The following is a 14,288-nucleotide window of genomic DNA, read 5'->3' as shown; positions in this document are numbered from 1 at the left end:
GATAATTATAGATGGCAATTCTTTACTGTACAAGTAGAGAGACTACATATTCTCTACTGTATGAGACGTAAGACTACATATTCTCTATTGTATGAGATGACTAAATATTCTTTACTGTACAGTGAGACTACATATTCTCTATTGTATGAGATGACTAAATATTCTTTACTGTACAGTGAGACTACATATTCTTTACTGTACAAGCAGTGAGACTACATATTCTCTACTGTACGAGACTATATTTACTGTACGGGCAGTGAAACCACATATTCTTTCCTGCATGAGCAGTGTGACTACATATTATCTACTGTACAAGACTATATGTTCTTTACTGTAGAGTGTGACTACATATTCTCTACTGTATGAGACGTAAGACTACATATTCTCTATTGCATGAGATGACTAAATATTCTTTACTGTACAGTGAGACTACATATTCTTTACTGTACAAGCAGTGAGACTACATATTCTCTACTGTATGAGACTATATATTCTTTACTGTACGAGCAGTGAAACCACATTCTTTCTTGCATGAGCAGTGTGACTACATGTTCTCTACTGTACGAGACTATATGTTCTTTACTGTAGAGTGAGACTACATATTCTTTACTGTAAGAACAGTGACTACATATTCTTTACTGTAAGAGCAGTGAAACTACATATTCTTTCCTGCACGAGAAGTGTGACTACATATTCTCTACTGTATGAGACTATATGTTCTTTACTGTACAGTGAGACTACATATACTTTCCTGCACGAGGAGTGTGACTACATATTCTCTACTGTATGAGACGTAAGACTACATATTCTCTACTGTACGAGAAGACTATATTCTTTACTGTACAGTGAGAATACATATTCTTTACTGCATGAGCAGTGAGCTTACATATACTCTAGTGTTCGAGCAGTGAGACTACATATTCTCTAGTGTACGAGCAGCGAGACTAAATATTCCTTACTGTACAAGCAGTGAGACTACATATTCTCTGTTATGTAGGCAATCCAGTGACACAGTGTGCCAGCAATCAGAGCACATACAGTGATCTGACAATAACCCAAAAACAATAGAACGAACTCTGAGACGTGGAATCTCTGTAGACCGCAATACCTGAACCTATCCTAAACACAACTAAAGGCAGCTGTGGATTGCGCCTGTCACTACCTATGCAACTCGGCACAGCCTGAGGAGCTGACTAGCCTGAAGATAGAAAAACAAGCCTGACTTGCCTCAGAGAAATACCCCAAAGGAAAAGGCAGCCCCCCACATATAATGACTGTTAGCAAGATGAAAAGACAAACGTAGGGATGAAATAGATTCAGCAAAGTGAGGCCCGATATTCTAGATAGAGCGAGGATAGCAAAGAGAACTTTGCAGTCTACAAAAAACCCTAAAGCAAAAAACCACGCAAAGGGGGCAAAAAGACCCACCGTGCCGAACTAACGGCACGGCGGTGCACCCTTTGCGTCTCAGAGCTTCCAGCAAAAACGAATAGACAAGCTGGACAGAAAAAGTAGCAATAAAAGCAAAGAAGCACTTATCTAAGCAGAGCAGCAGGCCACAGGAAAGATCCAGAAGCTCAGGTCCAACACTGGAACATTGACAAGGAGCAAGGAAGACAGAATCAGGTGGAGTTAAATAACAAAGCAGCCAACGAGCTCACCAGAACACCTGAGGGAGGAAGCTCAGAAGCTGCAGTACTACTTGTGACCACAGGAGTGAATTCAGCCACAGAATTCACAACAGTACCCCCCCCTTGAGGAGGGGTCACCGAACCCTCACCAGAGCCCCCAGGCCGACCAGGATGAGCCACATGAAAGGCACGAACAAGATCTGGAGCATGGACATCAGAGGCAAAAACCCAGGAATTATCTTCCTGAGCATAACCCTTCCATTTAACCAGATACTGGAGTTTCCGTCTAGAAACACGAGAATCCAAAATTTTCTCCACAATATACTCCAATTCCCCCTCCACCAAAACCGGGGCAGGAGGCTCAACAGATGGAACCATAGGTGCCACGTATCTCCGCAACAACGACCTATGGAATACATTATGTATGGAAAAGGAGTCTGGGAGGGTCAGACGAAAAGACACTGGATTGAGAATCTCAGAAATCCTATACGGACCAATAAAACGAGGTTTAAATTTAGGAGAGGAAACCTTCATAGGAATATGACGAGAAGATAACCAAACCAGATCCCCAACACGAAGTCGGGGACCCACACGGCGTCTGCGATTAGCGAAAAGTTGAGCCTTCTCCTGGGACAAGGTCAAATTGTCCACTACCTGAGTCCAGATCTGCTGCAACCTGTCCACCACAGAATCCACACCAGGACAGTCCGAAGACTCAACCTGTCCTGAAGAGAAACGAGGATGGAACCCAGAATTGCAGAAAAATGGAGAGACCAAGGTAGCCGAGCTGGCCCGATTATTAAGGGCGAACTCAGCCAACGGCAAAAAGGACACCCAATCATCCTGGTCTGCAGAAACAAAACATCTCAGATATGTTTCCAAAGTCTGATTGGTTCGTTCGGTCTGGCCATTAGTCTGAGGATGGAAAGCCGAGGAAAAAGACAGGTCAATACCCATCCTACCACAAAAGGCTCGCCAAAACCTCGAAACCAACTGGGAACCTCTGTCAGAAACAATATTCTCAGGAATGCCATGCAAACGAACCACATGCTGGAAGAACAAAGGCACCAAATCAGAGGAGGAAGGCAATTTAACCAAGGGCACCAGATGGACCATTTTAGAAAAGCGATCACAGACCACCCAAATGACTGACATCTTTTGAGAAACGGGAAGGTCAGAAATGAAATCCATCGAAATATGTGTCCAAGGCCTCTTTGGGACCGGCAAGGGCAAAAGCAACCCACTGGCACGTGAACAGCAGGGCTTAGCCCTAGCACAAATCCCACAGGACTGCACAAAAGTACGTACATCCCGTGACAGAGATGGCCACCAGAAGGATCTAGCCACTAACTCTCTGGTACCAAATATTCCAGGATGACCAGCCAACACCGAACAATGAAGTTCAGAGATAACTTTAGTAGTCCACCTATCAGGGACAAACAGTTTCTCCGCCGGACAACGATCAGGTTTATTCGCTTGAAATTTTTGCAACACTCGCCGCAAATCAGGGGAGATGGCAGACACAATGACTCCTTCCTTGAGGATACTCGCCGGCTCAGATGAACCCGGAGAGTCGGGCACAAAACTCCTAGACAGAGCATCCGCCTTCACATTTTTAGAGCCCGGAAGGTACGAAATCACAAAATCGAAGCGGGCAAAAAATAACGACCAACGGGCCTGTCTAGGATTCAAGCGCTTGGCAGACTCAAGATAAGTAAGGTTCTTATGATCAGTCAATACCACCACGCGATGCTTAGCTCCTTCAAGCCAATGACGCCATTCCTCGAATGCCCACTTCATGGCCAGCAACTCTCGGTTGCCCACATCATAATTACGCTCAGCAGCCGAAAACTTCCTGGAAAAGAAAGCACATGGTTTCAACACTGAGCAACCAGAACCTCTCTGTGACAAAACCGCTCCTGCTCCAATTTCAGAAGCATCAACCTCGACCTGGAACGGAAGAGAAACATCTGGTTGACAACACAGGGGCAGAACAAAAACGATGCTTCAACTCCTGAAAAGCTTCCACAGCAGCAGAAGACCAATTAACCAAATCAGCACCCTTCTTGGTCAAATCGGTCAATGGTTTGGCAATGCTAGAAAAATTACAGATGAAGCGACGATAAAAATTAGCAAAGCCCAGGAATTTTAGCAGACTTTTCAGAGATGTCGGCTGAGTCCAATCCTGGATGGCTTGGACCTTAACCGGATCCATCTCGATAGTAGAAGGGGAAAAGATGAACCCCAAAAATGAAACTTTCTGCACACCGAAGAGACACTTTGATCCCTTCACAAACAAAGAATTAGCACGCAGGACCTGGAAAACCATTCTGACCTGCTTCACATGAGAGTCCCAATCATCTGAGAAGATCAAAATGTCATCCAAGTAAACAATCAAGAATTTATCCAGATACTCACGGAAGATGTCATGCATAAAAGACTGAAACACAGATGGAGCATTGGCAAGTCCGAACGGCATCACTAGATACTCAAAATGACCCTCGGGCGTATTAAATGCAGTTTTCCATTCATCTCCTTGCCTGATTCTCACCAGATTATACGCACCACGAAGATCTATCTTAGTGAACCAACTAGCCCCCTTAATCCGAGCAAACAAGTCAGATCACAATGGCAAGGGATACTGAAATTTAACAGTGATCTTATTAAGAAGGCGGTAATCAATACATGGTCTCAGCGAACCATCCTTCTTGGCTACAAAAAAGAACCCTGCTCCCAGTGGTGATGACGATGGGCGAATATGTCCCTTCTCCAGGGATTCCTTCACATAACTGCGCATAGCGGCGTGTTCAGGCACGGATAAATTAACCCCTTCATGACCCAGCCTATTTTGACCTTAAAGACCTTGCCGTTTTTTGCAATTCTGACCAGTGTCCCTTTATGAGGTAATAACTCAGGAACGCTTCAACGGATCCTAGCGGTTCTGAGAATGTTTTTTCGTGACATATTGGGCTTCATGTTAGTGGTAAATTTAGGTCAATAAATTCTGCGTTTATTTGTGATAAAAACGGAAATTTGGCGAAAATTTTGAAAATTTCGCAATTTTCACATTTTGAATTTTTATTCTGTTAAACCAGAGAGATATGTGACTCAAAATAGTTAATAAATAACATTTCCCACATGTTTACTTTACATCAGCACAATTTTGGAAACAAATTTTTTTTTTGTTAGGAAGTTATAAGGGTTAAAATTTGACCAGCGATTTCTCATTTTTACAACGAAATTTACAAAACCATTTTTTTTAGGGACCACCTCACATTTGAAGTCAGTTTGAGGGGTCTATATGGCTGAAAATACCCAAAAGTGACACCATTCTAAAAACTGCACCCCTCAAGGTACTCAAAACCACATTCAAGAAGTTTATTAACCCTTCAGGTGCTTCACAGCAGCAGAAGCAACATGGAAGGAAAAAATGAACATTTAACTTTTTAGTCACAAAAATTATCTTTTAGCAACAATTTTTTTATTTTCCCAATGGTAAAAGGAGAAACTGAACCACGAAAGTTGTTGTCCAATTTCTCCTGAGTACACCAATACCTCACATGTGGGGGTAAACCACTGTTTGGGCACATGGTAAGGCTCGGAAGGGAAGGAGCGCCATTTGACTTTTTGAATGAAAAATTATTTCCATCGTTAGCGGACACCATGTCGCATTTGGATAGCTCCTGTGTGCCTAAACATTGGCGCTCCCCCACAAGTGACCCCATTTTGGAAACTAGACCCCCCAAGGAACTTATTTAGATGCCTAGTGAGCACTTTAAACCCTCAGGTGCTTCACAAATTGATCTGTAAAAATGAAAAAGTACTTTTTTTTCACAAAAAAATTCTTTTCGCCTCAATTTTTTCATTTTCACATGGGCAGTAGGATAAAATGGATCATAAAATTTGTTGGGCAATTTCTCCCGAGTACGTCGATACCTCATATGTGGGGGTAAACCACTGTTTGGGCACTCGGCAGGGCTCGGAAGGAAAGGCGCGCCATTTGACTTTTTGAATGGAAAATTAGCTCCAATTGTTAGCGGACACCATGTCGCGTTTGGAGAGCCCCTGTGTGCCTAAACATTGGAGCTCCCCCACAAGTGACCCCATTTTGGAAACTAGACCCCCCAAGGAACTTATCTAGATGCATATTGAGCACTTTAAACCCCCAGGTGCTTCACAGAAGTTTATAACGCAGAGCAACGAAAATAAAAAATAATTTTTCTTTCCTCAAAAATGATTTTTTAGCCTGGAATTTCCTATTTTGCCAAGGATAATAGGAGAAATTGGACCCCAAATATTGTTGTCCAGTTTGTCCTGAGTACGCGGATACCCCATATGTGGGGGTAAATCACTGTTTGGGCACATGCCGGGGCTCGGAAGTGAAGTAGTGACGTTTTGAAATGCAGACTTTGATGGAATGCTCTGCGGGCGTCACGTTGCGTTTGCAGAGCCCCTGATGTGCCTAAACAGTAGAAACCCCCCACAAGTGACCCCATTTTGGAAACTAGACCCCGAAAGGAACTTATCTAGATGTGTGGTGAGCACTTTGAACCCCCAAGTGCTTCACAGACGTTTACGACGCAGAGCCGTGAAAATAAAAAATCATTTTTCTTTCCTCAAAAATTATGTTTTAGCAAGCATTTTTTTAGATTCACAAGGGTAACAGGAGAAATTGGACCCCAGTAATTGTTGCGCAGTTTATCCTGAGTACACTGATACCCCATATGTGGGGGTAAACCACTGTTTGGGCACACATCAGGGCTCGGAAGTGAGGGAGCACCATTTGACTTTTTGAATACGAGATTGGCTGGAATCAATGGTGGCGCCATGTTGCGTTTGGAGACCCCTGATGTGCCTAAACAGTGGTAACCTCTCAATTCTAACTCCAACACTAACCCCAACACACCCCTAACCCTAATCCCAACTGTAGCCATAACCCTAATCACAACCCTAACCGCAACACACCCCTAACCACAACCCTAATTCCAACCCTAACCCTAGGGCTATGTGCCCACGTTGCAGATTCGTGTAAGATATTTCCGCACCATTTTTGAAAAATCCACGGGTAAAAGGCTCTGCGTTTTACCTGCGGATTTTCCGCGGATTTCCAGTGTTTTTTGTGCGGATTTCACCTGCGGATTCCTATTGAGGAACAGGTGTAAAACGCTGCAGAATCCGCACAAAGAATTGACATGCTGCGGAAAATACAACGCAGCGTTTCCGCGCGGTATTTTCCGCACCATGGGCACAGCGGATTTGGTTTTTCATATGTTTACTTGGTACTGTAAACCTGATGGAACTCTGCTGCGAATCCGCAGCTGCCAATCCGCAGCCAAATCCGCACAGTGTGCACATAGCCTAATTCTAAAGGTATGTGCACACGCTGCGGAAAACGCTGCGGATCCGCAGCAGTTTCCCATGAGTTTACAGTTCAATGTAAACCTACGGGAAACAAAAATTGCTGTACACATGCTGCGGAAAAACTGCACGGAAACGCAGCGGTTTACATTCCGCAGCATGTCACTTCTTTGTGCGGATTCCGCAGCGGTTTTACAACTGCTCCAATAGAAAATCACAGTTGAAAAACCGCAGTGAAATGCGCAGAAAAAAACGCGGTAAATCCGCCATAAATCCGCAGCGGTTTAGCACTGCGGATTTATCAAATCCGCAGCGGAAAAATCCGCAGAGGACCAGAATACGTGTGCACATACCGAAACCCTAACCCTAGCCCTAACCCTAGCCCTATCCCTACCCCTAACCCTAGCCCTAACCCTAACCCTACCCCTAACCCTAACGCTACCCCTAACCCTATTCTAACATTAGTGGAAAAAAAAAATTTCTTTATTTTTTTATTGTCCCTACCTATGGGAGTGACAAAGGGGGGGGGGTCATTTATTATTTTTTTTATTTTGATCACTGAGATATAATCTATCTCAGTGATCAAAATGCACTTTGGAACGAACCACTTTGGAAGATGGCGGCGCACAGGGAGAAGACGGACGGGACCCCGGCTGGATCGGTAAGTATGATGGGGTTTGGGATCGGAGCACGGGGGGGGGGGGGGAATCGGAGCGCGGGAGGGGTGGAACGGAGCACGAGGGGCATGGAACGGAGCACGGGGGGGGGGCTGGAATGGAGCACGGGGGGGGGGGGGGGTGGAACGGAGCACGGGGGGGTGATTGGAGCACGGGGGGAGCGGACAAGAGCACGGGGGGAGCGGAGCACTGGATGGAGGGGAGCCGGAGCAGTGTACCGGCCAGATCGGGGGGCTGGGGGGGGGCGATCGGTGGGGTGGGGGCACATTAGTATTTCCAGCCATGGCCGATGATATTTCAGCATCGGCCATGGCTGGATTGTAATATTTCACCCGTTATAATAGGTGAAATATTACAAATCGCTGATTGGCAGTTTCACTTTCAACAGCCAATCAGAGCGATCGTAGCCACGAGGGGGTGAAGCCACCCCCCCTGGGCTAAACTACCACTCCCCCTGTCCCTGCAGATCGGGTGAAATGGGAGTTAACCCTTTCACCCGATCTGCAGGGACGCGATCTTTCCATGATGCCACATAGGCGTCATGGGTCGGATTGGCACCGACTTTCATGACGCCTACGTGGCGTCATGGGTCGGGAAGGGGTTAAATAATCGACCTTTAGGGAATTTACTACCAGGAATCAAATTGATAGCACAATCACAATCCCTATGCGGAGGTAGGGCATCGGACTTGGGCTCTTCAAATACATCCTGATAATCAGACAAGAACTCTGGGACCTCAGAAGGAGTGGATGACGAAATAGACAAAAATGGAACATCACCATGTACCCCCTGACAACCCCAGCTGGACACCGACATAGAGTTCCAATCCAATACTGGATTATGGGTTTGCAGCCATGGCAACCCCAACACGACCACATCATGCAGATTATGTAGCACCAGAAAGCGAATAACTTCCTGATGTGCAGGAGCCATGCACATGGTCAGCTGGGTCCAGTACTGAGGTTTATTCTTGGCCAAAGGTGTAGCATCAATTCCTCTCAACGGAATAGGACACCGCAAAGGCTCCAAGAAAAACCCACAACGTTTAGCATAATCCAAATCCATCAGATTCAGGGCAGCGCCTGAATCCACAAACGCCATGACAGAATACGATGACAAAGAGCATATCAAGGTAATGGACAGAAGGAATTTGGATTGTACAGTACCAATGACGGCAGACCTATCGAACCGCTTAGTGCGCTTAGGACAATCAGAAATAACATGAGTGGAATCACCACAGTAGAAACACAGACCATTCAGACGTCTGTGTTCTTGCCGTTCAACTCTGGTCATAGTCCTATCGCACTGCATAGGCTCAGGTTTAATCTTAGACAATACCGCCAAATGGTGCACAGATTTACGCTCGCGCAAGCGTCGACCGATCTGAATGGCCAAAGACATAGACTCATTCAAACCAGCAGGCATAGGAAAACCCACCATGACATCCTTAAGAGCCTCAGAGAGACCCTTTCTGAACAAAGCTGCCAGCGCAGATTCATTCCACAGAGTAAGTACTGACCACTTCCTAAATTTCTGACAATACACTTCTATATCATCCTGACCCTGGCACAAAGCCAGCAAATTTTTCTCAGCCTGATCCACTGAATTAGGCTCATCGTAAAGCAATCCGAGCGCCAGGAAAAACGCATTGACATTACTCAATGCAGGGTCTCCTGGCGCAAGAGAAAATGCCCAGTCCTGAGGGTCGCCGCGCAAAAAAGAAACAATAATCAAAACCTGTTGAATAGGATTACCAGAAGAATGAGGTTTCAAGGCCAGAAATAGCTTACAATTATTTTTGAAATTAAGAAACTTAGTTCTATCACCAAAAAACAAATCAGGAATAGGAATTCTTGGTTCTAACATAGATTTCTGATCAATAGTATCTTGAATCCTTTGTACATTTGTAACGAGATTATTCATTGAAGAGCACAGACCCTGAATATCCATGTCCACACCTGTGTCCTGAAACACCCAAATGTCTAGGGGAAAAAAAAAGACTGAACACAGAGCTGAGAAAAAAAAATGATGTCAGAACTCCTTTTTTCCCTCTATTGAGAATCATTAGGTTAGGCTCCTTGTACTGTTATGTAGGCAATCCAGTGACACAGTGTGCCAGCAATCAGAGCACATACAGTGATCTGACAATAACCCAAAAACAATAGAACGAACTCTGAGACGTGGAATCTCTGTAGACCGCAATACCTGAACCTATCCTAAACACAACTAAAGGCAGCTGTGGATTGCGCCTGTCACTACCTATGCAACTCGGCACAGCCTGAGGAGCTGACTAGCCTGAAGATAGAAAAACAAAAACAAGCCTGACTTGCCTCAGAGAAATACCCCAAAGGAAAAGGCAGCCCCCCACATATAATGACTGTTAGCAAGATGAAAAGACAAACGTAGGGATGAAATAGATTCAGCAAAGTGAGGCCCGATATTCTAGATAGAGCGAGGATAGCAAAGAGAACTTTGCAGTCTACAAAAAACCCTAAAGCAAAAAACCACACAAAGGGGGCAAAAAGACCCACCGTGCCGAACTAACGGCACGGCGGTGCACCCTTTGCGTCTCAGAGCTTCCAGCAAAAACGAATAGACAAGCTGGACAGAAAAAGTAGCAACAAAAGCAAAGAAGCATTTATCTAAGCAGAGCAGCAGGCCACAGGAAAGATCCAGAAGCTCAGGTCCAACACTGGAACTTTGACAAGGAGCAAGAAGACAGAATCAGGTGGAGTTAAATAACAAAGCAGCCAACGAGCTCACCAGAACACCTGAGGGAGGAAGCTCAGAAGCTGCAGTACCACTTGTTACCACAGGAGTGAATTCAGCCACAGAATTCACAACAATTCTCTAGTGTACGAGCAGCGAGACTAAATATTCCTTACTGTACAAGCAGTGAGACTACATATTCTCTAGTGTACGAGCAGTGAGACTACATACCTTACTGTACAAGCAGTGAGACTACATATTCTCTAGTGTACGAGCAGTGAGACTACATATTCCTTACTGTACAAGCAGTGAGACTACATATTCTTTACTGTACGAGCATTGAGACTACATATTCTTTACTGTACGAGTAATGAGATTACAATGTGTATGTACATAAAATAGGTTGTATACATCACCTGGCTATACACGTATCTCAGCATGAAGTCAAGCAGGAATGATTTCCCTTTCCGGAATGCACCAGCCACGGAAACAACGACAACATCCAAATCCCGAATATGGTCCTGGAGCAGCACAGAGGCGAGAGCCTCCTCATCCAGTTGGAATGAGTGATCATCCTTTTGTACTATCACTACCTGGACAGGACCAGGAGTTGACGGGGCCATGTCTGCAGACAAAAATAGACGGAGGCATGACTATCAAACTGAACACACAAGACAAGTATTGGATGCACACGATGCCCGGGCTTACACACAGTTTTCATATATATTAAGGAACATTTTCATGAATCCATCTCCCCCTTCTACAGCAGAAATCCCTGAAAAAGAGCTCCTTGTTTAAGAACTTTCTGAACCAATTAATTAGACAATGCATGACATACTGACTTAAAGGGGGATCACAACGGGATACGAGACTTTTTTGATGCCGCCCTAGGTGATTGACAGGTCTCTTGCTATGGGACACACCTGTCAATCACCTGCAGCAGTGCTGGGAAGAGGCGGCGCTGGACTACTCCCTTGCCTGATCTTCTAGCTACATATTTTCTGAAATGCTGGAGCGATTTAGAGAAAAAAAAAATATCTCTGTGAAATTGTACAGGCAGGCTCTGGTTCATGATGACCAAGATTTGGGCAGCATTAATGAGTTGACAGGTTCCCTTTAAAAGGAATGTCAGCAGGTTCTTGCCATGTAATCGGACAGCAGCATGATGTAGGCTCAGAAACCCTGATTCCAGTGATGTATCACTTAGTTTACTGGGTGCAGCAGTTGTGATTAAATCACTGCTTTCTCTGCTGCAGATCCCTTTATGACCCTGCAGCTCTGATTGGCTGCTTTATGTGTATACTGACAGCTACTAATCAGTGCTGGAGGTGGGGCTGGACCTGGAGGCAACTAGTCCAGTAGTGATAATCTTCTGTTGATAAAACACTGAATTCATTGAAATGGCAAAACACAGCCTAGTAAGTAATACATCGCTGGAATCAGGGTCTCTGCCCCTACATCGAGCTGCTCTCTGATTACAAAGCAAAAACCTGCTTCCAGATTCTGTTTCATGAGTAAAACTGCAAAGTGCTTGTAAAAGTAAGCAACTGTGCAATTTAATTGTACTCTTTGCTCTTAAAAACGTAGGGATTTTAAATTTTACTCCTAAGGGTATGGTTCCACGGGGCGTAATCTCTGCGAGTTGGACGCAGCGGATAAATAGACATGCTGCAGTCTATAAAGACGCGCCGCATGTCCGGTTATACACGGCTGCCGGATGCGGCCCTGTACGCATAGTGGAGACGGGATTTCATAAAATCCCCTCCACTATGCTGTGGCTATACGGAGCGTCCCTATCCATAGCAAATCCTGAAGGTTTCCTGACCGTGGAAACATACCCTTACCGCTTGCTGCCAATGTTACCTGTCACTGCTGAATAAAATAGGGAAGAATACCGTAAAGACTAATACAAGGTAGTAAAAGTAATGAGTTTCCTTAATGACTTAACGATAAAGACCTAAAATTAACTATTTACGGGCAAAACAACAATATTGGCAAAACCAAAGTCTCTAAACTGTAGGAACAACATGATGAGATCTAGATGCTTATTATTATACGGAGGATTCTGTATATGCGGAGAGCCTGACCGCACTCACTGAATACCTAATGAATACTGTGCTGTGGAATATGTTGGCGCTATAGAAATAAAATTATCATTAATGTAATATCTGATCAAGCTTCAAGGAACAAAGGTAAAAGAAAACAAGAATTTGTCGGCTGAAGAAAAAGTGCCAAACTTATGGGCGTGGGAGCAGCAATACCATGGGGAGGAAATGTAGAGTCCGCGGCCAACAGACATGACTCATAGGACGCACGGCTATATTATGCTTACACATATTTTACCCATGAATTGGCATGAAAAATGAGTGAGATGACACAGATTTGTGAGGCACGAAGGAGAAGATTTAGGGAAGGAATAAGTCATGCACAAAACAGAACACGACTACTACAGAAACGAAGACGAAAGCTGGCAGTGCCGTAATACTCTACCCATGTGCCGTGCTGGCACGCTGACAGATGCCTTTATGAGCAGCGGACTCGATCGGTGGGCAGCACGGTGGATCAGTTATTAGCAGAGTAGCCTTGCTGCACTGGAGTCCTGGGTTCAAATCCCACCAAGGACAACATCTGCAAGGAGTTTGTATGTTCTTCCCGTGTATGCGTGGGTTTCCACTGGGTACTCCGGTTTCCTCCCTCACTCCAAAAACAAATTGATTAGGAATCTAGATTGTGAGCTCCAATGGGGACAGTGATGATGAGTATGATGGCATTATATAATCTAGTAAAATAAAGTCCAAGCCAGATTGTGGTGGGACCTGCAACTATCTGAGATAGGTTTGGATTTCGCAAATAGAAGAATTATAGCAGCTCTCTGTAACTGCACTTGTAAAAAGCACCCCTGAATATGAAGAGAGGGGTATCCAGGGTTCCAGTTTAAGGGGAATCTGCTAGAAACTTTACCAGCTCTTTTTAAATGATAAGCTAGTTGATCCCTTTATGACCCCAAAATGCTAGCCCAGGAGCAGAGAAATTGCATTTTGTAGTTTCATGTACAGTAAAGACCAAAAGTTTGGACACACCTTCTAATTTAAAGATTTTTCTGTATTTTCATGATTATGAAAATTGTACATTCACACTGAAGGCATCAAAACTATGAATTAACACATGTGGAATTATATACTTAACAAAAAAGTGTGAAACAGCTGAAATTATGTCTTATATTCTAGGTTCTTCAAAGTAGCCACCTTTTGCTTTGATGACTGTTTTGCACACTCTTGGCATTCTCTTGATGAGCTTCAAGAGGTAGTCACCGGGAATGGTTTTCACTTCACAGGTGTGCCCTGTCAGGTTTAAAAAGTGGGATTTCTTGCCTTATAAATGGGGTTGGGACTATCAGTTGTGTTGTGCAGAAGTCTGGTGGATACACAGCTGATAGTCCTACTGAATAGCCTGTTAGAATTTGTATTATGGCAAGAAAAAAGCAGCTAAGTAAATAAAAACGAGTGGCCATCATTACTTTAAGAAATGAAGCTCAGTCAGTCCGAAAAATTGGGAAAACGTTGAAAGTGTCCCCAAGTGCAGTGGCAAAAACCATCAAGCGCTACAAAGAAACTGGCTCACATGAGGACCGCCCCAGGAAAGGAAGACCAAGAGTCACCTCTGCTTCTGAGAAGTTTATCCGAGTCACCAGCCTCAGAAAACGCAGGTTAGCAGCAGCTCAGATTAGAGACCAGGTCAATGCCACAAAGAGTTCTAGCAGCAGACACATCTCTACAACAACTGTTAAGAGGAGACTTTGTGCAGCAGGCCTTCATGGTAAAATAGCTGCTAGGAAACCACTGCTAAGGACAGGCAACAAGCAGAAGAGACTTGTTTGGGCCAAAGAACACAAGGAATGGACATTAGACCAGTG

The 14,288-nt window shown here is 44.5% G+C and overlaps 1 protein-coding gene across 1 annotated transcript in view; it reads right to left on the bottom strand.

Moving 5' to 3' along the window:
- Positions 1-14,288, bottom strand: part of ATL3 (atlastin GTPase 3) — a 61,811-nt gene that overhangs the window by 32,022 nt on the left and 15,501 nt on the right. The window contains exon 2 of the mRNA XM_069739805.1: positions 10,792-11,000. Within this exon, the coding sequence (XP_069595906.1) occupies positions 10,792-10,998 (207 nt within the window). The 5' untranslated portion in view covers positions 10,999-11,000. The remainder of the gene's footprint in view (positions 1-10,791; positions 11,001-14,288) is intronic.

This window comes from Ranitomeya imitator, chromosome 9, assembly GCF_032444005.1.
Source record: "Ranitomeya imitator isolate aRanImi1 chromosome 9, aRanImi1.pri, whole genome shotgun sequence".
Classification (NCBI taxonomy): domain Eukaryota; kingdom Metazoa; phylum Chordata; class Amphibia; order Anura; family Dendrobatidae; genus Ranitomeya; species Ranitomeya imitator.
Note: the sequence above shows the minus strand (reverse complement) of the source record. Positions and strands in the feature narration are given on the sequence as shown.